The sequence below is a fragment of the Microtus ochrogaster genome, chromosome 8 (genome assembly GCF_000317375.1).
Source record: "Microtus ochrogaster isolate Prairie Vole_2 chromosome 8, MicOch1.0, whole genome shotgun sequence".
In the NCBI taxonomy this organism is placed as follows: domain Eukaryota; kingdom Metazoa; phylum Chordata; class Mammalia; order Rodentia; family Cricetidae; genus Microtus; species Microtus ochrogaster.
Genome location: NC_022015.1, coordinates 38,116,641 through 38,137,845, shown reverse-complemented (window position 1 = coordinate 38,137,845; position 21,205 = coordinate 38,116,641). Strand labels below are relative to the sequence as shown.

Here is a 21,205-nt window from a genome sequence, read left to right as displayed (position 1 = left end):
ACAGGCCTAACTGCCTCATTTCCCACAGTCACACTTGCAACAACAGGGGACTTGTCTGAGGTCCTTTGTTATGTACTGCTAAATACTTCAAGCCCTAGAAGGGGAGACCCTGTGAGATCAATCCCTGGAGGGTTGATAACCTGTGGGTGGGCATATCTTAAGCACAACAGCCCCACTGCCAGAGCCATGTGATTTGGATGTGGTGTTTTCTTTCTAGTCACCTTTTGCTTAGACTGAGCCAGTGGTCTGAAGGGATAGGCCAAGCCAAAGCCTCAGCTGCAGAGGGCCCACGCCCACACACTCGGCCTCGCAGGTAGAGCCAGGTGGCCACGGATTCGCAGGAGCCTACGTCAGAAGATGAATGAGGATGTGCCCTGGACAGCAAGAAACTTTGTTCAGCACCTCTCAGAGCTCACTTCTCTGATAAAATATATTTATTTATATAAAAGATGTGTATTCCTTCTGGAAGGAATAAAGTGACCTTTAAAGCAATTGCAGAGGCGTTGTACTTTCCCCTGGCCAGACTTCCCAGTAAGCTGCACTCTGCAGAACCAGTGGGCAGAAACCAGCAGGGGGCGCTCAATACTTCTGGTCTGGAAGTCCCTATTCATGGCTACCCTCCACCCTGTTTGTCTGCTCATAGAAATTCTAGACAAAATGAAGTATGTACTATGATTTTTAAAAATGTCTTTTTGCCTACAAAATTAATTGTAAGTACTGTGTGAGCAGGTTGCTTTTGGGAAGGCTTGGAAAGAAAAGGCACCAGCTAGGATTCTAGCTATTTGGGGAAGTTCCCCTTTTCCTGGGTGTGCAAGTGTCTTTAAATGGTTGCATCAGCCCCTAATTTCTGCCTGTTGATTTCCTGAGTTGAGGCTGTTGAACAGGCAGGATGTCTCTGAAAGAAGTCATACATACAGGAGTATGATTCTTGGCTCTACATTGATGACTTATTTGCCAAAGGGCACCCATTTAGGTTCTTTTCTGGCTGTTTCTTTTGTTTGTCTGGTTGGTTGGTTTGCTTTTTTGATGCAGGGTTTCTCTGTCTAACAATCCTGGCTGTCCCAGAACTTATTCTGTAGACCAGGCTGGCCTCAAACTCGCTGAGATCTGCCTGCCACTGCCTCCCAAGTGCTGGGATTAAAGGTGTGTGCCACCACCACCTGGCTCTCTCTAGCTGTTATATGGCATGAAAGGCCCTGCCCTTCAGTCTGCAGGGTGAGCTGCAAAACGTTAGGGCAAGCCAATAGAAGACCTGGCACTGCTTATATCTATATTTGACCTTCTGCCCTTCCTCACCCAGCCCTTGTCAGAACAGGACTCGCTGGTGTGAGTAAGCAGGTATCTCATAGCCCAAAGAACATGCTCAAGGGGAAGCTGCAGGGTTGCATGCAGGAAGTAGGGGTACTGGTCTCTGAGCAGTGGCAGTGAGCTGGACTGGGGGAGCTTCTCAGTCTTGTCTCAGCTGGTGTGCTAGTGTTCTGCACACATCATCCTTACAAAGCCTTGGGGCAGACATTATTGTCCCCCCTTCTGCTGAGGAGAATACAGGACTGAGTTTAAGGAACATGTTTTAAAACACACAGCTTGTGAACTGTGAAGGTGCAGTCACAATTCTCAAGGCACCATCATGTGTAATTAGAGTACAATATTGGGGAGCACCTTCTGGGTCCTGTTACAGCTGGCAGGTCTCCAGTGGGGAAGACAGTCCAGTTGAAAAAGCGCTTGTGTGCTTCCAGCTACAGCCTGGCTGAGCCTCTCCAAATAAATGCCTCAGGTTGTAGTTTTGACAGAAGACCTATATCTGCTTTCGTCGGCCCCTTGATGTCTCTGCTGCTTCTGCTCTCTGGGAGCCAGGGTCTGGCTGTACCCTTTGTTCTCCACAGTTGTCCTCGTCACACACCTTTTCCTTTTCGCTTTCCAGCTGGAAGTCAGTTTGCACCTCTGTAGGACAGAGCAGAGTTGCTGAAGCACACAGCTAAGCCCAGCAGTGGGAAAGCTGAACTGTTGCTGCACGCACACCCGCGTACAGTTCTGAGCAGCTGAGTCAGGAGCTTCCACACGCCTGCTGCTGTCTCCATTGGCAGCCATGTGCCCTGTGGAGGGTGGGCAGAGCTGACCTGCTCAGCTTCAAGTGCCTCAGGTGTCTGTCTCCTTCTCTGTAGGACTGACCAGCCAAGCATGCCAACCGACACGTCAGTTAATGGCCCTGTATGATGAGTGACTGCTGCTGCTGACTGAGGACCGCAGGCCACCACCACCAGGAGCTCTGGAGGGGTCACTCAGAGCTCCCAAGCCGCCACTGCTGCACTCTGCAAGGGATCAGGACCAGCAACCTTTATATTCTAGATTCTAAGACATTGTACAGAGAAATTCAGAAGTGTAAAAATATTGCACATTGAGAAATACCAAGAATTTTTGCGTATGTTTATATTGTATTGATCTAAATAATGGGTAGCCTGTGACATCAGATCTTGCCGCCCATGTAATAATAGTAGTGATACATAGTTCAGATGGTTGTAAGAATAGTTTTATAAAGTGACTACACAGATCTATTGTATTCGAAACATAACTATTTGACAATTATTAGTGTGACCAAAGTATTAGGCAGTTTTCATACATTTTCCACCTTGTACAAAATTCTGAATTCATTTTTCTTCCAGGTTGGCACAGAGCTGTGATGGAAAAGCCCTTGTTATTTTGGTTGTTCTGACTTACAAAGTGATTTTGAATAATACTTGGTGTTCTTTTATAACCCGCTTTTGATTGGTAACTGTTGTTGGTATTGTTGCAGGCGGATCGAATGTGTGAGTCTTGGTGGAGATCAAGTATTTATTGCTACAGCTTAGTTGATGAATTGACGTTCTTGTAAAGCCATATGTTCTGTTACGGTCTTGTTTGCTCAGAGCGTTTCTTTCTACAGGTGAAACACTAGAATATTGGAGTACACATGACTGTGGTTGGGCTGTTTCTTTGGGGAGGGGGGCTTGTTTTTGTTTTTTGTTTTTTGTTTTGTTTTGGTAGTTCATCCGCCTTTTAACCCATTCACCAAAATATCCCTTGTCAGCAAGCATCACTGGTGGCCATTTCAGAGTGGTCTGCATCTGTACTGCTCCAGTCCCAGAGGTGAGTCCCTGGAAATGCTCATGCTGGTGACGGAGTAGAATGTGTCCATCAAGCTGGCTGGCTTTAACAGAATCACAGCCTGGCATCCAAGCATGTTTCTTGTTTTACCGTACCTTGTGAGGTTTTCACTCGTAAACCAGTGGATTTTAGAACTGGTTTGTGTGTATATAGTGATTATGGATACTAATTCAGTGTAATTTATAATTTTCTATGTCAGCATAAACACATCCCAGCCTCCTCCAACAGCTGAAGCAATGGCCTGTGCACTGCCGTGGCATCTGGTGAAAGGGCTCAGTCACCTCACCTCTTGCACTTTTAGATGCAGATCAGTTTTTCATTTCTTTAATAGAAAATTATTCACATATTTTTACATCATTTGATTTTCCTGACCAGTATTTAAAACCAAAAGGATATTCTGAAAAATGGCCAACAAGTTTTTTAGAACCAGCATCCCAAGCAGCGTGCCTATGTGACATCGCGTGTGGAAAGAAGAGTCAAGTGTCCGATGCCTTACTCCTTACTCGCTTCTCACTGTAGACAGTGCAGGGACTGCCTCAGGTGGCCGAGGCAGGTCTGGTCACCAGGCTCAGTGGGCAGCAGGAGGCCCTGGGACTGGTGGTGAGGGGCTCAGTGGCCTGTGTGTGCTCACCCAGGACCCTTCAGTCACAGCTCCTTCGGGGGAGACTGCTCTCCTCTGGAACCTGGTGCCACCAGAGGACAGGGCTCCTTCTGCTCGTCTCAGGGATGGTTGACCTGTGTGGCCCAGGACCTCACATTGCTGGCGGATGGCATGCTCCTGTCTCTCCTGGTGATGAGCCTTGCTTGCCACAGCCAGGGTTTGGCCCTTTGTCAGCCCACACTGCCTCCTTGTTGTGGATTGGGCTGGCTTTTCCATCTCACCGTCCTCTGGGGAAGGAACACTTGGGTGTTGTCTTTGGGGAAGAACTTAGGGTTTGCTTGTCTTGGGGAAAGGCTGTGAGGGTAGAAGGGACAGGTGTGTTGGGTTGGAGGGTGCCAGCCAGGCTTGAGATGAGTTCCTGCTCCTTTCATTTCTGTGTATTGGCCGTATGAATCGCAAGACTAACAGATGTCTGCAGTACAATACCTGTATTAAAAGTAATAACAAATAAAGCCTGATGCTTTGTTTCTAGAGAGTTCCTCTGTGTCTTTTTCAGGTTGTGCCCAGAGACCTAGCTTTCTCCTGTCCTTGACTCTTGGGTATACCAGTTCCTGGAGAAACTCAGCCACTGTCGTGACCCACACACACACCTGCAACCATCAGTGAGTGCCTGACATATGAGTGCTCAGAACATTTTTACTAAGAGAGTAGCCACCAGCTGCCATCCTGAGATCCTCTGCCTGGTCCTCCGGCTTGTCAGCTTTCCATATGTCTCCTCACTCCCTGCCCTGTTTGCTGGGATTACCAGCAGATAGCATTAGTGATAGTCTGTCCTGGAACTAGCTCTTGTAGACCAGGCTGGCCTCAAACTCACAGATCCACCTGCCTCTCCCTCCCAAGTGCTGGGATTAAAGGCGTGCGCCACCACCGCCCGGCTCTATTGCTATTTTAAAGAGTGCCCCTAGTTGAACAATCCATAGTCTCCGGAACTCACATGGTTGCAGGGGGAGAGATAACTCTAGTTTTTGTTTTTGTTTTTTGAGACCCTGTCTCTATGTCGTCCTGACTGTCCTAGAACTTGCTGTAGATCAAGCTGGCCTTGAACTCACAGAAATCCTAACACCTCTGCCTTTAATCTGCTGGGAGTAATGGTGCTGCCATCATGCCGGGCTAAAGGGAGAAGGAGTTCTTCAGCTGCCCTCTGACCTTCACATGCACATCATGGCACTGTGTGCCTGTCAGCTCACACATACTCAAAATACATGGAGTAGTTTTAGTTTCTGGTTTTTGGTTGTGTTTTGTTTTTATTATTGTTTTGTTTTTTTGGTTTTTTTGAGACAGGGTTTCTTTGAAGCTTTTAAGAAATAGTGAACTAGGGGGCTGAGAGATGGCTCAGTGGTTAAGAGCATTGCCTGCTCTTTCAAAGGTCCTGAGTTCAATTCCTGGCAACTACATGGTGGCTCACAACCATCTGTAATGGGGTCTGGTGCCCTCTTCTGGCCTGCAGATATACACACAGACAGAATATTATATACATAATAAATAAATACATAAATAAGAAATATTGAACTGGCTAAATGAAGCATGCTTATATTTGCAGCACCCAAGAGGCTGAAGCAGGATTGCCAGTTCAAAGTCGCTGTGGGCTACCTAGACTGTCACGTGTGTGAGGTTGCTCATGTGCCACCATGCATGTGTGGAACTCAAATGACCGCTTGGGGGAATTGGTTTTCTCCTTCCACCATCTGGGTCTAAGGCAGTGGTTCTCAACCTTCCTGGTGCTGTAGCCTTTAATACAGTTCCTCATGTGGTGACAACCGCTACACACCATAAAGTTATTTTCATTGCTACTTTGTATTGTAATGTAAATATGTGCAGGATATCTCCTGTGCAACCCCTAAAAGGGTTGAATACCCCACAGGTAGAGAAAGTATTGGACTCAAGTTGCTGGCCCAGAGACACTGCGTTAAAGGCAGAAGCAGGGGTGATGGCAATGCTGTTACTCATTTCTCATCCCTCGGCCAGGCACATGCCTCATGTTCCTGAATTCTGCAGGTATCCCAGACAGGTGTCAACACAGGCAAGGGCATGGGCTCTAGAGACAACCTTGAGAATTGCTGCTGACTTAGGCCATAGATGATAGTGCGGGTTGTTTCTTTGTTGGGGTAAAGGGTGTGCACGCATAGAATCTAGTGGGATGGTACCTGATAATGGTGCAGGTGCAGTCACTACTGAGCTAGAACAGCACTGCCTCCTCTTGGCTTTTTGCTGTATTCCTGCTGTTCTAAATTTCTACAGTCAGATGTATTTGATTGTCCTGTGTTGGTGTCTGCTACAGCCTATGTGCCAACCTTGGTATAACACTTGAACTTGCAAGTAAAACTGGACAAGGTTAGAGCAATGACTTACCAGGTAAGAGCCATGACTGTTCTTGAAAAGGACACAGATTCAATTCTAACCTCCATGTCAGGCCACTCACAACCACCTGTGTGTAGTTCAAGTTTCAGAGAATGCAACACTCTGTTCTGACCTCTGTGGGCACTGCATACACGTGGTGCACATACATGCAGACAAGACAGTGAGGCACATAAAAATGATGCTTATGAGTGAAGGAAGCACTGTTTCTTACCATATAACACATCAGCTCTAAACATAATGAAGTTTGAACAAGGAAAAGTAGAAGTCAGATGGAATACTCAACTTTGCATTGGGCAAAGACTCAGATATGGGCCCATTAACAGGAGAAGGCCAATATTGCCTATCCTGGCGTAAGTTATAACTACATGGCAAGAAGCAGCTCGGGAGCTCTGACTAAAGAGATAGCTCAGTGGTTAAGAGGACTGGCTACTCTTCCGGAAGAACTGGGTTCAATTCCCAGGAACTTCACCTCACAACTCTAATTCTAATCATAGGGAATTCAACACTCTCTGCCTCAGTGGGGACCAGCACACATTTAGTATACTATGTACATGTAGGCAAATCACCTAGCCACACAAAAGAATGAGGTAACTTTGTTAATAAAACGAGCTCAGTGGAGGAGGGAGCTGTGGCCTAGGATTTGGACAGGTTCATCCCATTAACAGAAGACAGCTGAATCCAGGAAAATGCTATGATGAGGCTCTGCTCTCTGGTAGGTGGAAAGCAGAATTCTGGCAGGAACCCTGGCATGAAAGACCCGCCGGCAACAGCCCGCCTCCAGGTAGCTATCCCACTTAAGGTTCCACAAACAACATCTCCAGCCAGGAATCAAGTGTTCAAGAACAGTCCATAGACGTTCTACACAAGTGATTCTCGCCCAGCCAGATGCCTAAAGTACAAAGAGGAGGCTGACCTGCTGGAGGGACTTAAGATTTCAATCTCAAAGGCAGAAGGAAAGAAAGAAAGGCTGGAGGGATGACTGGATAAGAGTGCTGCTCTTCGAAAGGACCCAAGGTCCATTCCCAGTAGTCATCTGGCAGGCCATAAAGCTTACAGCTATCTATATCCAACTCCGTCTCCTGGCCTCCATGAATGCCAGACACATACCTGGCACACGTAAGGGGTAGGCAAACATCTAAAACAAGTCGGACTTTCTTTGTGGACTGCCACGTCCCAAATAATGACATAGAGACTTTTTATGAATTATGAAAGCTTGACCTTAACTTAGGCTTTGTTGTCAACTAAATTTTGAAACTTAAAATTAACTCATACATAATAAACTACATTCTGCCATGTGGCTCGTTACTTCTCTTCAGTACCTTACATCCGGCTTCTTTCACATCTGGCTGGCGAATCTCCCATTTCAGATTCTTTCCCAGGGCTCCTATCTCTCCCCAGAAGTCCTGCCTATCCTCTCCTCCTAGCTTTTCGCTGTTCAGCTCTATTAAACTAATCAGAAGGTGCCTTAAGCAGGTGAGGTAGGACAGAGACACATCTGTATATAAAAAGATTGTCCCAACAGCAAACTTGGGGGGAAAAAAATAGAAAGTACATGTTGCTATTCCAGAGAATCCAAGTTCAGTTCCCAGCATCCACACTCACAAATGCTTGTAACTTCAGCTGCAGGGGCTGTGATCTGGTGTACATGGGCAAATTTTCACACAAATAATGAAACATCTCCAGGAAAGCAAGCAGGTGCTGGTGAGAGCACAAAGCGTTGGGCCTCTGTCACTACTAGAAGTGATGCACCATTTGGGAAGCTGCTGAGCATGTGTTATTTCTGTTTTGGCTTTTGTGGTCGTGGCTTTCTGGTTATGCAGACTGACTTAGAATTCAGTGATTTACATGTTCACATCATGACAGCATGGCCAAAAAATAGATAGGTGGATGACAAAGCAGTCACATCCTAGAATTCTCCCCCCAGTCAACAGGAGTGCACTCTGAGTACTGCAGTGTCCCTGAACCTCAGTGTTGTGTGAACGGAGGCCCAGAGTGCACAGGCCCACTGTCATAAAGGCGTAGAATGGGGCAAACCATTTTACAGTGCCATAAATAGAAACTTTACTCACAAGAAGGAGGTGGTGTTTGTTTTTCTGCTGCCAATAGCAGTGCTACAGGTCTTCTTATACCGAGGTGTAACTTGGCTGTGGTTCTGGTCCAAGACAGTGACTGTTAGCTGAGTCCACACAGCCCCAGCCAGTCATCCTGTGAGAGAGACAGGAATGTGTGTGTGTGCTTCCTGGATTCCCTCTCATCTAACAAGACTCACCCTGGTGACCTTATCGGATCCTAATTGTTTCCCTGAGGCCTCATCTCTAGACACAAGAGTCAGATCAAGCCCCTCCACTTCATCCTCACGTGGGAATTCAGCTCTTATGTGAGTTTCGGAGAGTCTTGCTGCTCAAGCCATAGCAAGAGGGTTGGTGATAAAGGGTCGTGGACGCAAGTACACCTGTCTTCCATGTCTTAACTATGATGGGCCTTTGTCATCACAAGCAGTGGTGGAGCTGATACTTCCTCTAGTGGCCTAGCAAGAGGACTGCCATGTTTGGTGCTAAAAAGACAATTCTGTGGTTGGTACCTTGATGAGCCTTGTATGCTATATTGCAGGTGCTTGGCTCCCTTGGTTGGTGTAAGAGCTTCTGTTCATGTGTTGCTTTCATTGGTTAATGAATAAAAAACTGCCTTGGCCTTTTGATAGGACAGGACTTAGGTAGGCGAGGAAAACAACTGAATGCTGGGAGGAAGAAAGAGTCAGGGAGAAGCTATGGATCCTCTGAGATTGACGTGGTTAGAATCTCCAGTAAGCCACTGCCACATGGTGATACACAGATTAATGGAGATGGGTTAAACTAATATGTAAGAGTTAGCCAATAAGAAGTTAGAGCTAATGGCCAAGCAGTGTTTTAATTAATACAGTTTCTGTGTGGTTATTTCAGGTGTAAGCTAGCCGGGCGGCTGGGACAAACAAACGGCCCACTTCCTCACAACCCTTGGTGAGCCAGGTTGCAAAACACAGGTTTCTCTCAGGAGCCAAGGAATACCACATAACAAACCTCACACAAGAGAGTTAATGGACAGGAAAAATCCAAGAGAGTGGCTGCCTCTGCTGGGGTGAGAAGCAGAAGAGAATTGAGAAGAAGACAGAGTTTCTTGAGGGGAAGAACTTTCCAGGGTGGAGATTTCCAGGGTGTGGATTGGTGGGATTTTAAGTCCAGAGAGATTGGGGAGAGATTGGTGGGATTTCAAGTTCTGAGTTTGGGCTTTTTACTCTATGCATTAGAGCATTCTGTCAGTGGAACCTGGTGGTTGGAGGTCCTCAGGGGAGGGACCTAGCCACTCACGTGCTTCAAGGGGCTTATGTCCCTCCTTTTTTATTAATAAATAATCGGGCTTGGAGGGGACAATGCTTTCATTAGACTACTTCCTGTTGAACGGGGACATTGAAATCCTTTGGAAGAACTTGGCTTTCACCATCGGGATATTGGGAGCCACTGGCCTCTGGGTCTGTACTAGGGGCTAGGAATCTTGTAATAGCAACTGATTAAAAGTTAGATAGTCTGCCTGACACCAAGCAACCCGGATGGGCAGATCTGTAATGGAGACTTGGGAAAGGAGAAGCAGAGCGTCCATGTGCTCTGGAGAGAAGTGGAGTAGGAGATACCTTGGCAGTGAGGAACAGACTGTATGGTTGGCCTACACTGCCACCATGTGATGGCCTGGGCTGCTGCCAAGAGCCAAGTCTGGGTCTGTGGCCCAACCACAGCCAGGGTCTATAATGATGTCCATGGCCTGTGTTACTACCAGGGGCCATGGGAGAGCTGGCCCTGGTGACCTGAGCCCCTGGGAGCTGGTCCTGCCCCTTGCAGGCTCAATGGAAATGCTGCCCCCATCCCTGACAGAACTGGCCCAAGTGTCCTCAGAGAACTCCCTCTGAGACCCTCAACGGCCCTGGGAAAACGGTCCTCCCCTCACTGGCCACTGGAATGGGAGAGCCGGCCCTGCATACAGAAGAACTGGTTTCATCCCTCACCATCCATGCAGGAGACCTGGTCCCGAATGCATATAGGCCAGGGAGAGCTGGCCCTGACCCTCACCTGGCTGGCAGGTGGGGGTATCCTAGTGGATGGCACACTGACCAACTTGGCTACCACGCAGGCCCACACCACAGGCTTTGAGATGGTCATCCCAACATCTACCTCATCTGTGACCTGCTGGAGCACGTCAACATATCGTTCCGGCATAAGCAAATCTGCAAGATCTCGAAGACTCAGAGCAACAGTGGGGTATCAGAAGTTTCTGTGAGGGTCCAGTATTGATGAGTGCCAGAAGCCAGCGGCCTTGAACCAGACCAACAGCTCATTGCAATGAGCGTTTGCAAGTAAAGCTGCTTGGACAAAGGGGTCTATATACTTCGTGACGACCGCCGCTCCCAAGGCCACCCCGACAAGTGCATGTGATGGGCGGGAAAGACATGGGGCTGAGTGGGTTTTTGGTTTTTTCTTTTATTATTTTTCTCTTTTTAAAAATTCTCTTTTGGGGGAAGGTTACAAGGGTAGACGATGGGCATGGAAGGACTGGAAACTGGGATTGGGGTGCAGGATATGAAATTTGCAAAGAATCAATAAAAATTGTGTTAATTTTTAAAAGTCTGGTTAGAAATCTGTGTTAATTTTTAAAAGTCTGGTTAGAAATCTTTTGGACCTGTTGTTGAAGAAATCTAGACAATAAATGTATAAGGCAGGATGTGACTAGTAGGATTAAAAAAAGGAGGAGAGAGGGGGTTAAAATTCCCTATTGGATTGTCAATGATCCACTAGCCAGAGGCATCAAGCTGTTTCTTATGGTTTTGGAGATCCGTCTGGAGTTGTCAGATCTTTTTTTTTTTTCACTGTACCCAACTGGTTGACATAAAAGCACATTTTTCTCTAAGGAAGGGACAAAAAACACCTCTGTCTGAAGTTAGTAAATCTAACCCTTGTGGATTTTGTAGTATTACAGTGGCCAGTGTGTTTATTTGTCCCTGGAGAATAAGGATGGTCTGAGCCACCCATTGGAGATCCTGGATGAAGTTAGGGGAAAACTGGTGGTAAATTGCTAGGAAAGAAGTCATTCTCTCTGCTCCAGTGGCGACAGCAGCCGTTATACCCAGGACTGTGGAAAGCATGGGACCTGAAGCACTTGATTGCTAAGCCACTCTAAACCCTGTGGCGAGAACTGGCAAGGGTTCTTCACCAGGTAGCACTCCTAATTTTGGAAAAAGGAACACCTGGCAGGTACGCAGCAGTAAACCTGAGTGTAACTGAGGATCAAAGTTTTGTGAACGTTTAGATTTAGGGGCTGGTGGCAGTGCTCAGAGTTAAAATACTATTACAGTCTGAGGGATCCGATGTGTCCATAAAGCATGCCCCTGAGGAGTTAAACCAGCCTGTGATGCTGATAAGGGTCGGCAGTGTATTTGGCTCAGAGCAGCTAATGGAGAGATGAGGTAAGGTTCTGGTGGGTGAGGCTATGAATGGCGGTTGTGAGTTTGACCTAGAAGGGTCCCACAACCAACATTATATAGGTGACTGAAGGCAATGCTTCCTTCCTTGTGATGCTTTTAGGCTCTCAGTTCAAGAGTGAGATGGGGGGGGCTGGAGAGATGGCTCAGTGGTTAAGAGCATTACCTGTTCTTCCAAAGGTCCTGAGTTCAATTCCCAGCAACCACATGGCTCACAACCATCTGTAATGGGGTCTGGTGCCCTCTTCTGGTCTTCAGACAGGCACACAGACAGAATACTGTATGCATAATAAATAAATAAATAAATAAATAAATAAATAAATAAATAAATATAAAAAAAAGAGTGAGATGGGGAGTATTCTGGGATGGGTTAGGGGAGGAGCTCTGAAATGTTAAGAGGTGGGCATGGGTGGAAGCTGAGTGTAGTGTCTTCTATCAATGCTACCTAGGAACTCAGGAAGAGGGTAGTGTGTGCAGACCCTTGCATGTGGGGAGGCAGGATGCGTGTGAGAAAAGAACTGATAGGTGGGTGCTGGAGAGATGGCTCAGTGGTTAAGAGCACTGCCTGCTCATCTAAAGGTCCTGAGTTCAATTCCCAGCAACCACATGGTGACTCACAGCCATCTGTAATGGGATCTGGTGCCCTCTTCTGGCCTGCAAGCATGAATATAGGCAGAATACTGTATACACAATAAATAAATAAATCTTTAAAAAAAAAAAAGAACTGATAGGTGACCGATCGGTTCATTTCTTTGATTTGCATATAAGAAGTTCAGCTGTGACCAGAGTGTGCAGACAAGTTGCCCATCCTTGTCTAGTATGGTCTTGGTTTTTGTTTTGTTTTTGATAAATATGCAACACAAGGTCACCCAGTTAGTGATCCAGGACCCCAAGAGCACACCCCCTTCTTTTCTGTAACATAGCGAGAGAAGGGTGAGTTAAGTCAGGAAGATGTAGGTCCAGGGCCTGGAGGAGAGCCTGTTGAAACTTATAAAAGGGCTTCATAATGGGCACAAGGAGGTGTTCGTGTGAGGGCCGCCTCATATAGGGGGCAAGTGAGAAGAGAGAAAGAAGGAATCCAGGAATATAAGAATCCAGTCATCCCTAGAAATGATAGAATTTCATCCTTGTCGTCCATGGCCAGATCTAGGAGGTCGGCTGAAGGCTGATCTGGGCTTGATGTCCTCATGCTGTGAAGGACATGAGGACAGTCAGCAGCCCAACGTCCCTTTTGATGGCATTGTGGGCATGGTTACAATGGTTTGTAAAGCTTTGGACAGACCCAAACCCAATCAATGGCCCTTCTGACTGCATCTGAAAAATGGACCTAGAGGCATTGGGAGCCTGGGCAGCAGCTATGGCTGACTGAGAGGCCTTCGACAGCATCAGGTTTTTTTTGTTTTTTTTTTTTGTTTTTCGAGACAGGGTTTCTCTGTGGTTTTGGAGCCTGTCCTGGAACTAGCTCTTGTAGACCAGGCTGGTCTCGAACTCACAAAGATCCTCCTGCCTCTGCCTCCCAAGTGCTGGGATTAAAGGCGTGCGCCACCACCGCCCAGCAGCATCAGGTATTTTTGTTTTCATGCTTTTTCGTCTCTCCCATGGTACACCTTGAAGGCATACCACATACCATGGGGCTGCCTCCATCCTGATGGGGGGGGGAGCAGCTGAGATAGCAGCAAGCAACACATCCCCTTTAAGATGACATACTTATAGATTTTTAACTGCCAACCCCAGTGTTTCAGACTTTAAAGTTAACCCTAGTGTTAGAGATGTTTTAGATTTTAACCACACCCGGTATGCTTACAAATCTTGAGGTAAGATTTATACCTTAGCTAAAGTTTGAGAGCAAAACCAAAACCAAATGAGCATGAGAAGAGCGGCAAGCATTCCCACTGGGAATAGTCAGTCCTTTATCTTCTGCTGCTCTCCTTCCTCTGTCACACAGTCAGGTGGCTCGCCTGATACGGGATAGAGATTTTAGAGGAAGCCTTTAAACGATCATGCGTGGGTCCAGAGTCATCTTTTAATCGAAATGGAACAGCACAAAACAACCATCTGATGCCACTAATACCACAAGGACGCCTGAATCCAGTAAGATGGGAACAAAGAATGCTTAGAGGTAGAATTTTTGAGTTCTAGATATAGAGAGGGGGATGCAGGAGGGAGCTAAGAGATGCACCAGCCAGTGGCGAGTGTGTGCAGGGTGTGTGCACCTAACAGCTCTCCTACTCCTTGCTCTCTCCCCCTCCTGATAGGTCCTGCTCCTGGCTCCCACTTTGCAATAAACTTATAGATCCATCAATGGTAATGTAAAAGGCAGGACATTTATCCTATGTGTGTGAGGGGGGCTGGGGGGGACCAGACCAAAAGGCTTAGAGTAGAGAAAAGAAAAATAGGAACTGGGAAACTCTTCCCATTTCCCCATTACCAACAGTATTTATTAAAAAAAAAAAAAAGGTAATGAATGATATTAGGATCTAGGGTGCTGTTAGGTGGCCCTGTGGATTGACTATCTTAAAGCAAAATTTGATTGCAAAAGTGAATAAATTTAGTGTCCTTCAGGTGGGGTGTCATGTGGAGAGGCTGGAGGTTTTCTAAGAGGCATCCTACGGGGAAATGAGGGTATGGGAGACATGTTCCCATGGAGGAGAGAGAAGGAAAATGTCACTGCAGTCGTGGGTGTCCCCAGAACTCAGGAAGGACTGAAAGAAGACCAATCAATCAGTGGGTCATCACCACACTCAAAGGGGGGGAGGGCAGAGCTTAACCTGGCTAAGCCAGCAGAGAGACTCGGAGCCTGGTACCAGGGCTTTCGTAGAGGTCAAGGGCTAAGACCGAGCTCTAGGAAAGGGTCTCATCCACAGGAAAGCTTTGGAGAATAGGGTCACAAAAGCCATGAGGGCCTAAAGGAGCTTGGGGTGATGGGTAGCTCCAGGAGGAAGGTGGAGAAGAGGGCAGGAAGGGGCATAGTAGTCTGGTTTGGCTAAGGAAGCTGCAGGATTGCAGCTCCAAGGGTGGGCAGATGGGGTCAGGTGAAGAGGGCCAGCTGTAGCCTTAAAGACCATGGCTGGGGGTACCTCCACCCCCAAGAGTAGAGTGGTGCTGGACACTCAACAGTCACTTCCTTGGACTCGGGGAAATATTTACAACGACCGAAGGGGAAACTTATCTAATTCTCACTGGTGGGTGGGTTGCTGAGCGATCAGTGAGCCAGAAGGTGAGTCTGTTGGGGGTGGACTGGGGAGGGGGAGGTTCCCAGTGCAGCCTAGACCAGGAAGGGTAACTTAGGCACCAGGAGAGCCTGTCCAAGTCACAGAACAAATGCAAGTGTTACAGCTCAGATAGGAAAGGCTTCCTAGCAGTCGGGAGCCAGGGAATACCACAAAGTCCCACCGTACAAAAAAACCTCACACAAGAGATTGCATGGGTGAGAGAAAACCAGGAGGGTGGCTGCTTCTGCTCGGGCAAGATGTAGCAGAGAACCGAGCAGAAATGGGGTTTACTTAGAACTTCTTTGAGGGCAGAGATTTCCAGGGTGGAGATTCCCAGGATGTGGACTGGTGTGATTTCAAGTCCAGAGTTTGGGCTTTTTACTCTGTGCGGGGGAGGAGGCTTCCAGTTAAGGCAGTTAGAGTGTTCTGTGGTTGAACCCTCAGGAGAGGGGCCTGGCCATGTGTGTGGCTTGAGAGGGCTACACGTTTTTTGTTGTTATTGGTTTTGGTTTTTGTTTTTGTTTTTGTTTTGTTTTGTTCCTAAGGCAGGGTTTCTCTGTGTAGCCCTAACTGCCCTGGAACTCACTCTGTAAACCAGGCTGGACTTGAATTCACAGCGATGCACCTGCCTCTACCTCCCGAGTGCTGGACTTAAAGGTGTGCACCCCCACTTTTAGTAGCAAGGAAAATGTTGGCTGCCAGCACAACAGAGCAGTCAGCGATAGCCGCAGGGGTAGACAGGCCGAGGTGCAGAAGCAGCAAGGAGGCCAGCTGCTTGGCAGCAGAAGAATCAATGCTCAAACAATTTAAAGAAGTCGTCAGGACAGGAACAAGGGGAGAGTTAAGCAGAGAAAGACTCAAGGGTCGGAGCTGAAGGAGAGGAAGCTGTTCAGCTCCCACAGAGGGAAAACCACACTATAAGCTGCAATACTAGCTGCTGCCAAAGATCAAGGAATCCGTTTCCGGGACCTGCAGAAAAACTGTAACTCCCAGAGTTCTAACACTAGGGGGCGCCACTCGAGGCTGCTCGCCTGTCTTTGCTGTCAAATACTAACCATACAAAAGCGCTGACTCCCTGACACCTGCGGTGTCTGTCTGCGTGGAGCAAAGGGAAGAGTCAAAGCCCAGAGGCCGTCCAGTTTAAGCCCAGTCCAAGACTTCCACCCACATCACACTCCAGGATAAAAAATACAAAACCTGTTCTGTAGAGTCAGAAACACAGCAGGGGTGCAGCCCGAGCAGTTAGACATGAAAAACAACAGGCACCGAGCTTACAAAGGGAGAACTGGGGAGTTGGAGACCTCGGTGGATGGGGAGGACCAGCGTTCAGGTCCTCAGAAGCTGCATAAATGCCAGACAGAAATACTACATAAATACTTGCCTGTAATTCCAGCCTCGGAAGTCAAAGGCGCTGCTCCCCAGAGCAAGCCGGCCAGCTAGAAGGGTCAGTTAGTGAGTTCTGCATTTAATTGAGGCCTTGCTTTTATGAATAAGGAGGCAGAGTGATTGAACAAGGCCCTTGGCATCAACCTCAGACCTCCCGTGTACACGTATGCCCACATACCTGCGCATCATCTGTCCCAACACAGGCAAACACATGCTACACACCACATACGCTTGTCCTGTGTGGGCTGGGGAATGATCTGTGATAGTCGTGCTTTTGGTTTTTAATGAGGAAGCTTTTAACAAGTGCATAACACGTCAAAAAAGAGAATGAAGAGAAAATAAAACATCAAATTAGACCCTCAAAGCATCCAGGAGGAATGGATCCAGCCAGGAAGTCGTATTAAGGCAGTCAGCCTAGTAAATTGCCTGTCTGAAGAGCCCTAGACATTCTACTCAAAGCTGCTAGGAACTAAGATGGATTCAGTGGAGTATCAGGACAAAAGACAGCATGCATACACGCAGGGATGGAGAGATGGTTAAGGGCACTCAATGCTCTTGCAGAGGACCCAGGTGCAATTCCAAGCACCCACACACGGAGGCTCACAATTACCCCAACTCCAGTTCCAGGGGATCCGGCCCCATTTTCTGATCTCCACAAACACCAGAAGTGTCTACGGTGCACGTATATGCATGCAGGCGAATCTCTCAAATCTCTAAAATGTAAATCTAAAAAAATTAACTGAGTGGTTATGGTTTACGCCTTTAATCCCAGGACTCAAGAGGCAGAAGCAGGCAGATATTGGTGAGTTCGAGGCCATTCTGGTCTACAACGTGAGACCTAGGACAATCAGAGCTGAAACACTGAGAAACCCTGTCTGGGGAAAAAAATTGTTTTGGAATTAGAGACATGTGTGATTCTGAGAATGAAATCCAGAGCCTCGTATGTAAGTGCCCAACAGCCGAGCTACATTCCTCCTCGCGTTCCTTTCATACCCTTTCCCGGGATCCAGTGGCTGAGTCTGCATGGTCTGAAGCTTTTTATAGATGTCACGGGACCGGCTGGCTGGCCAGAAAATGTCAGCCCAGAAGCGAGGCCGTGTTATAAGCATCTCGCGTTATTTCTTGTACTGCGGGACTTTTGAAAGTCTCAGTGTACGGAGAAATAGTGCAGGCTTCTTTCCTCCCTCCAGTGACCTTTTGCTGAGGTAAGGGATTTTTCTATACCATCTTTTCTCCCTGCAGGAAGACTTCCTACCATCCGGTGTCTGTGGCCTCTGCTGTTCTGACCCCAAGCAGTGGGTTTCCGGTCTGTGTGAATAGGTGCGCTGTGCAGACACTCACCATGCCTTCGAGGCTAGCCCATCTCCATGTTTGCTGGCTGATTTCCCCACCCTCCCCCCTACACACACACACACACACACACACACACACACACCAGCGTGCAGCAAGGAGGGACACGGAACACCCTGAAGTTAAGGGTTGGAAGTCACTAGGAAATTGAAGGTCAGTTGGAGACGCCTCCTTGCCTTGCCTTCCAGAACTCCTGCCTTTTTGAAACGGGCAAGCGTTCTAGTAGCCTGCGTAGGCCCAGGCACTTACTTCCCTCAAGGGTGTGCCATAGGCACAGGGGCCAAACTGACCAAGTCTCTACTCCTCTGATGCTCAGGGCTGGGTTCACTTTTTTTTGTTTTGTTTTGTTTTTCGTATTTCATTTGGTTTTCCTGTGGGGAGCCACGAAGGCCTATGCATAAGGTACTTCAGGCGTGTCCCTTGATCCTCACAGAATAGGACCAGGGGAGGGACAACAGCCATCCTTTGGCCATATTTCCCTGGCTTTTCCTGAAGTTGGGGGGTTTTGCAGTTAATAAGCCTGGTTTTTAGATTTTTAGGATCAAACCTGTTCCAATTCTGTAAAAAAACAATATTTTATTATTGTTTTAAATCATGTGTGTATGAGAGATTTGTGTGAATGACAGCAGTGCCTGCTGAGGCCAACAGGTGGTGGACCCCTTATGCCCCTACCCTCCTACCCCTGCACCCCCCCACACCCGAAGCTGTGAATCGCCACGTGTGCACTCGCCATCAAACCCAGGTCCTCTGCATGAGCAGCTCTTAAGCACTGAGCCAGCCACAGGCCCTGGACTTATTTCTTTTCTTTAAAAATTTTTTTCCAGTATGTAATGTGTGTGCTGCACCAGGCTCTCTTATGCAGGGCCTGGGATTGGATTCGGATCTCTAAGCCTCTGAGGCAGGCGCCTCACCAACTGAGGCATCTCCACAGTCCCTTATTTTTCTTCCATTCCTTTTAGCCTGCTCTCCGGCTTCAGGCAGAGACTGTGCTCTAAATCGTCTCCCAAGATTGGAATTAGTTATTAACAGTGTACGCCCGCTCTTCTGTGGTAAAACCCTGACCAAAAGTAACTTAAGGAAGAAAGGTTTGCATCTGCTTACACATCCAGGTAACAGTCCATCGCTGCGTGAAGTCAGGAAGGGAACCTGGAGGCAGGAACAGAAGCAGAAGCCATGGAGGAAGGTGGCTCACTGGCTCACTCTCCAAGGACTTGCTCCGCCCACTTTCTTACAGCACTGTGGGTAAAGCTGGGCCCTCCCACATCAATCAACAATTAGAAGAACGTTCCATAGACAGAAGCAATTTCTTAGGTGAGGTCCGCTCTTCACAGGTATCACAAGTTGACAAAAACAAACACCTAAGCAGGACAATCTACTGTTGTCTCCTTGATCCGGGAGCCAGAGAGACGCTGCAGCAGTTAAGAGCTAAGTGCTGCTCTTGTAGAGGACCTAAAGTTGATTCCTAGCACCCAGACATCTCAAGACAGCCTGCTACCCAAGCTCCAGCCGCTGAGAGACAGAGACAGATGGGCAGGCCATGCAGAGTGAGTGAAAATTAGCCACTGCAGCCTGCCTAATAGCCATTCGCCATCGTCCATGTCTATGTGTACCTAATACCTGTGACAAGCAGGCAAGTCCTTCTGCCAAGCCAAATGCTGAGAATGGTATCCGTGTCTAGGCCCCTGGCAGCGATCCACCCCTGCTTTGCCGGAAGCTCCCTGCTTGATACACTCTCATGTATTTACAAAGTGTGTTATCTATGGCTTTCTTTGTTGCTTTCACAACTGTGGTCATGTTGGAATATGCTATCTGGAACAATCTGAAACTTGTTCCCAGGCAGGTCACTCACATTTGCTTAGACAGGAAGAATAGTTAGTCCCTTAATGAGCTGTCACACGCATATTCAGAACCTCAGGGCTCAGTCAGTCAGTCCTTCTGTCTGTCTGTCTCTCCCCGCTCCCTCCCTCTCTCCCCATCCCTCACCCTATCCCTGTCCCAGGCAGAGTTCTCAGATTTCCAGTGCTGGGTCTGCCAACTGTTTTCTGATTCAAAGAGTGTGGCTTTCCCTCCAGCCCACAGCTCTGGAGACTCCAGCTTGCCTTTCCAGCCTCTCAAATGCTCCTGAAACGGTCCCCAAATGTCTGCTTTACACTTTTATCTATGCGGCTAAGAACCCTCAAAGGCAGCCTATGTTCCTCGGTGACATATTGACTTTAAAAGTGGACGCCCTACGAAGGCCTGGGACTTCAGAGCTGATCTCACGGCAGTTTCGCTCCGTGTGGAACTAAGCATGAGATAAAATGCTGCCATCGAGGGAGTGTTGGCTGCTAGGGAGTTTTATGCAGCTTTTAAAGAGAATAATTTGAATGTCTGCCTTGTGGGACAGGCACACGTGGCCAACACCTCAACAGACAAGATAAACTCAGCCCATTAGACACTGTCTGGAGGAGCGAGCTATAGGACAAACAGACAAGGGAGAAGGACATTCGGAACAGCCAGAACCTTCTGAGAGGCAGTAGGAGGGGTGGGATCTCAGCAGAGGCAAGGGCAGCAGCCAGGTGCTCCGTGCTGGACAGTGCCCATCCTTAACAGGGTTGCCTGTGGTGAGAGGTTGGGGGCATTTGGGATGGGAGGAGGTCTTGTTTTCTAGCTTAGGAGATGATTCCCCAAAAGGGACACTGACATTTGCTTTATTTACAATACAGAGCCATGGAGACCAGGCCATCATGACCTAAGCTTGCTGACTGCCTCTTGAATATGCTCAAACTCCTCAGGGCAGACACAAAGTGTCACTATGGAAGATAGTTTAAACAGTGTCATAGACTCAGGGGCGACACAACCACAGCTCCCTCCCACCTGCCTGGCATGGCAGCATGCACCTGAAGTCCCAGCACTAGAGAGGCAGAAGCAGGAGGATCCAGAACTCCAGGCCAGTGTGGGTGCATATCCAGCTCTTGTCTCAGAAACCAAAACAAGCCAGTTATGGAGGCACATGCGGGCAGACAGATGCTGAGGGCCGAGAAGAGGGAGCACAATCTGAAGGCCGTGGCTCGGTTTGCAGAGGGCTGACAGAGCATCCTCAAAGCTCTGGGTTTGCTCCTCAGCACCCAGAGGACCACCCTGGAAGACAGTCAGGACCTGACCTCCTCTTTAAGGAACTCTTGCAGATTGAAAAGAACAGAGACCAGCAACCGAGAGGCAGGCATGTCTCTGACTTTGAGGCCAGCCTGGAGTAAGTTCTAAGACAAACAGGGCTACACAGAGAAATCCTGTCTCAAAAAAAAAAAAACAACCAAAAAACAAAACAAAAAAACCAAAAAACAAAACAAAACAAAAACAAGGACAGAGATCACCCAGCTTCAACTTTGCAGCTGCTGTCCTCAGACTTCTCTGCTCTCAGGTGAAGAGATCAATGGAAAACGAGCGGGGGCTGGAGAGATGGCTCAGTGGTTAAGAGCACTGACTGCTCTTCCAAAGGTCCTGAGTTCAATTCCCAGCAACCACATGGTGGCTAACAACCATCCGTAAGAAGATCTGGTGCCCTCTTCTGGCCTGTAGGCACACATGCAAACAGAATACTGACAATACTGTATA

The 21,205-nt window shown here is 47.9% G+C and overlaps 1 protein-coding gene across 8 annotated transcripts in view; it reads left to right on the top strand.

Annotated features, from left to right (window-relative positions):
• The window catches only part of Ppp6r3 (protein phosphatase 6 regulatory subunit 3), a 136,310-nt gene extending 132,035 nt beyond the window's left edge, over positions 1-4,275 (top strand). For all 8 annotated transcript variants that reach the window (XM_013347871.2, XM_026781673.1, XM_005351621.2 and 5 more), the window contains one exon: positions 2,163-4,275. In XM_013347871.2, coding sequence (XP_013203325.1) covers positions 2,163-2,214 — 52 coding nt within the window. In that variant the 3' untranslated portion in view covers positions 2,215-4,275. The remainder of the gene's footprint in view (positions 1-2,162) is intronic.
• The last annotated feature ends 16,930 nt before the right edge of the window (positions 4,276-21,205 follow it).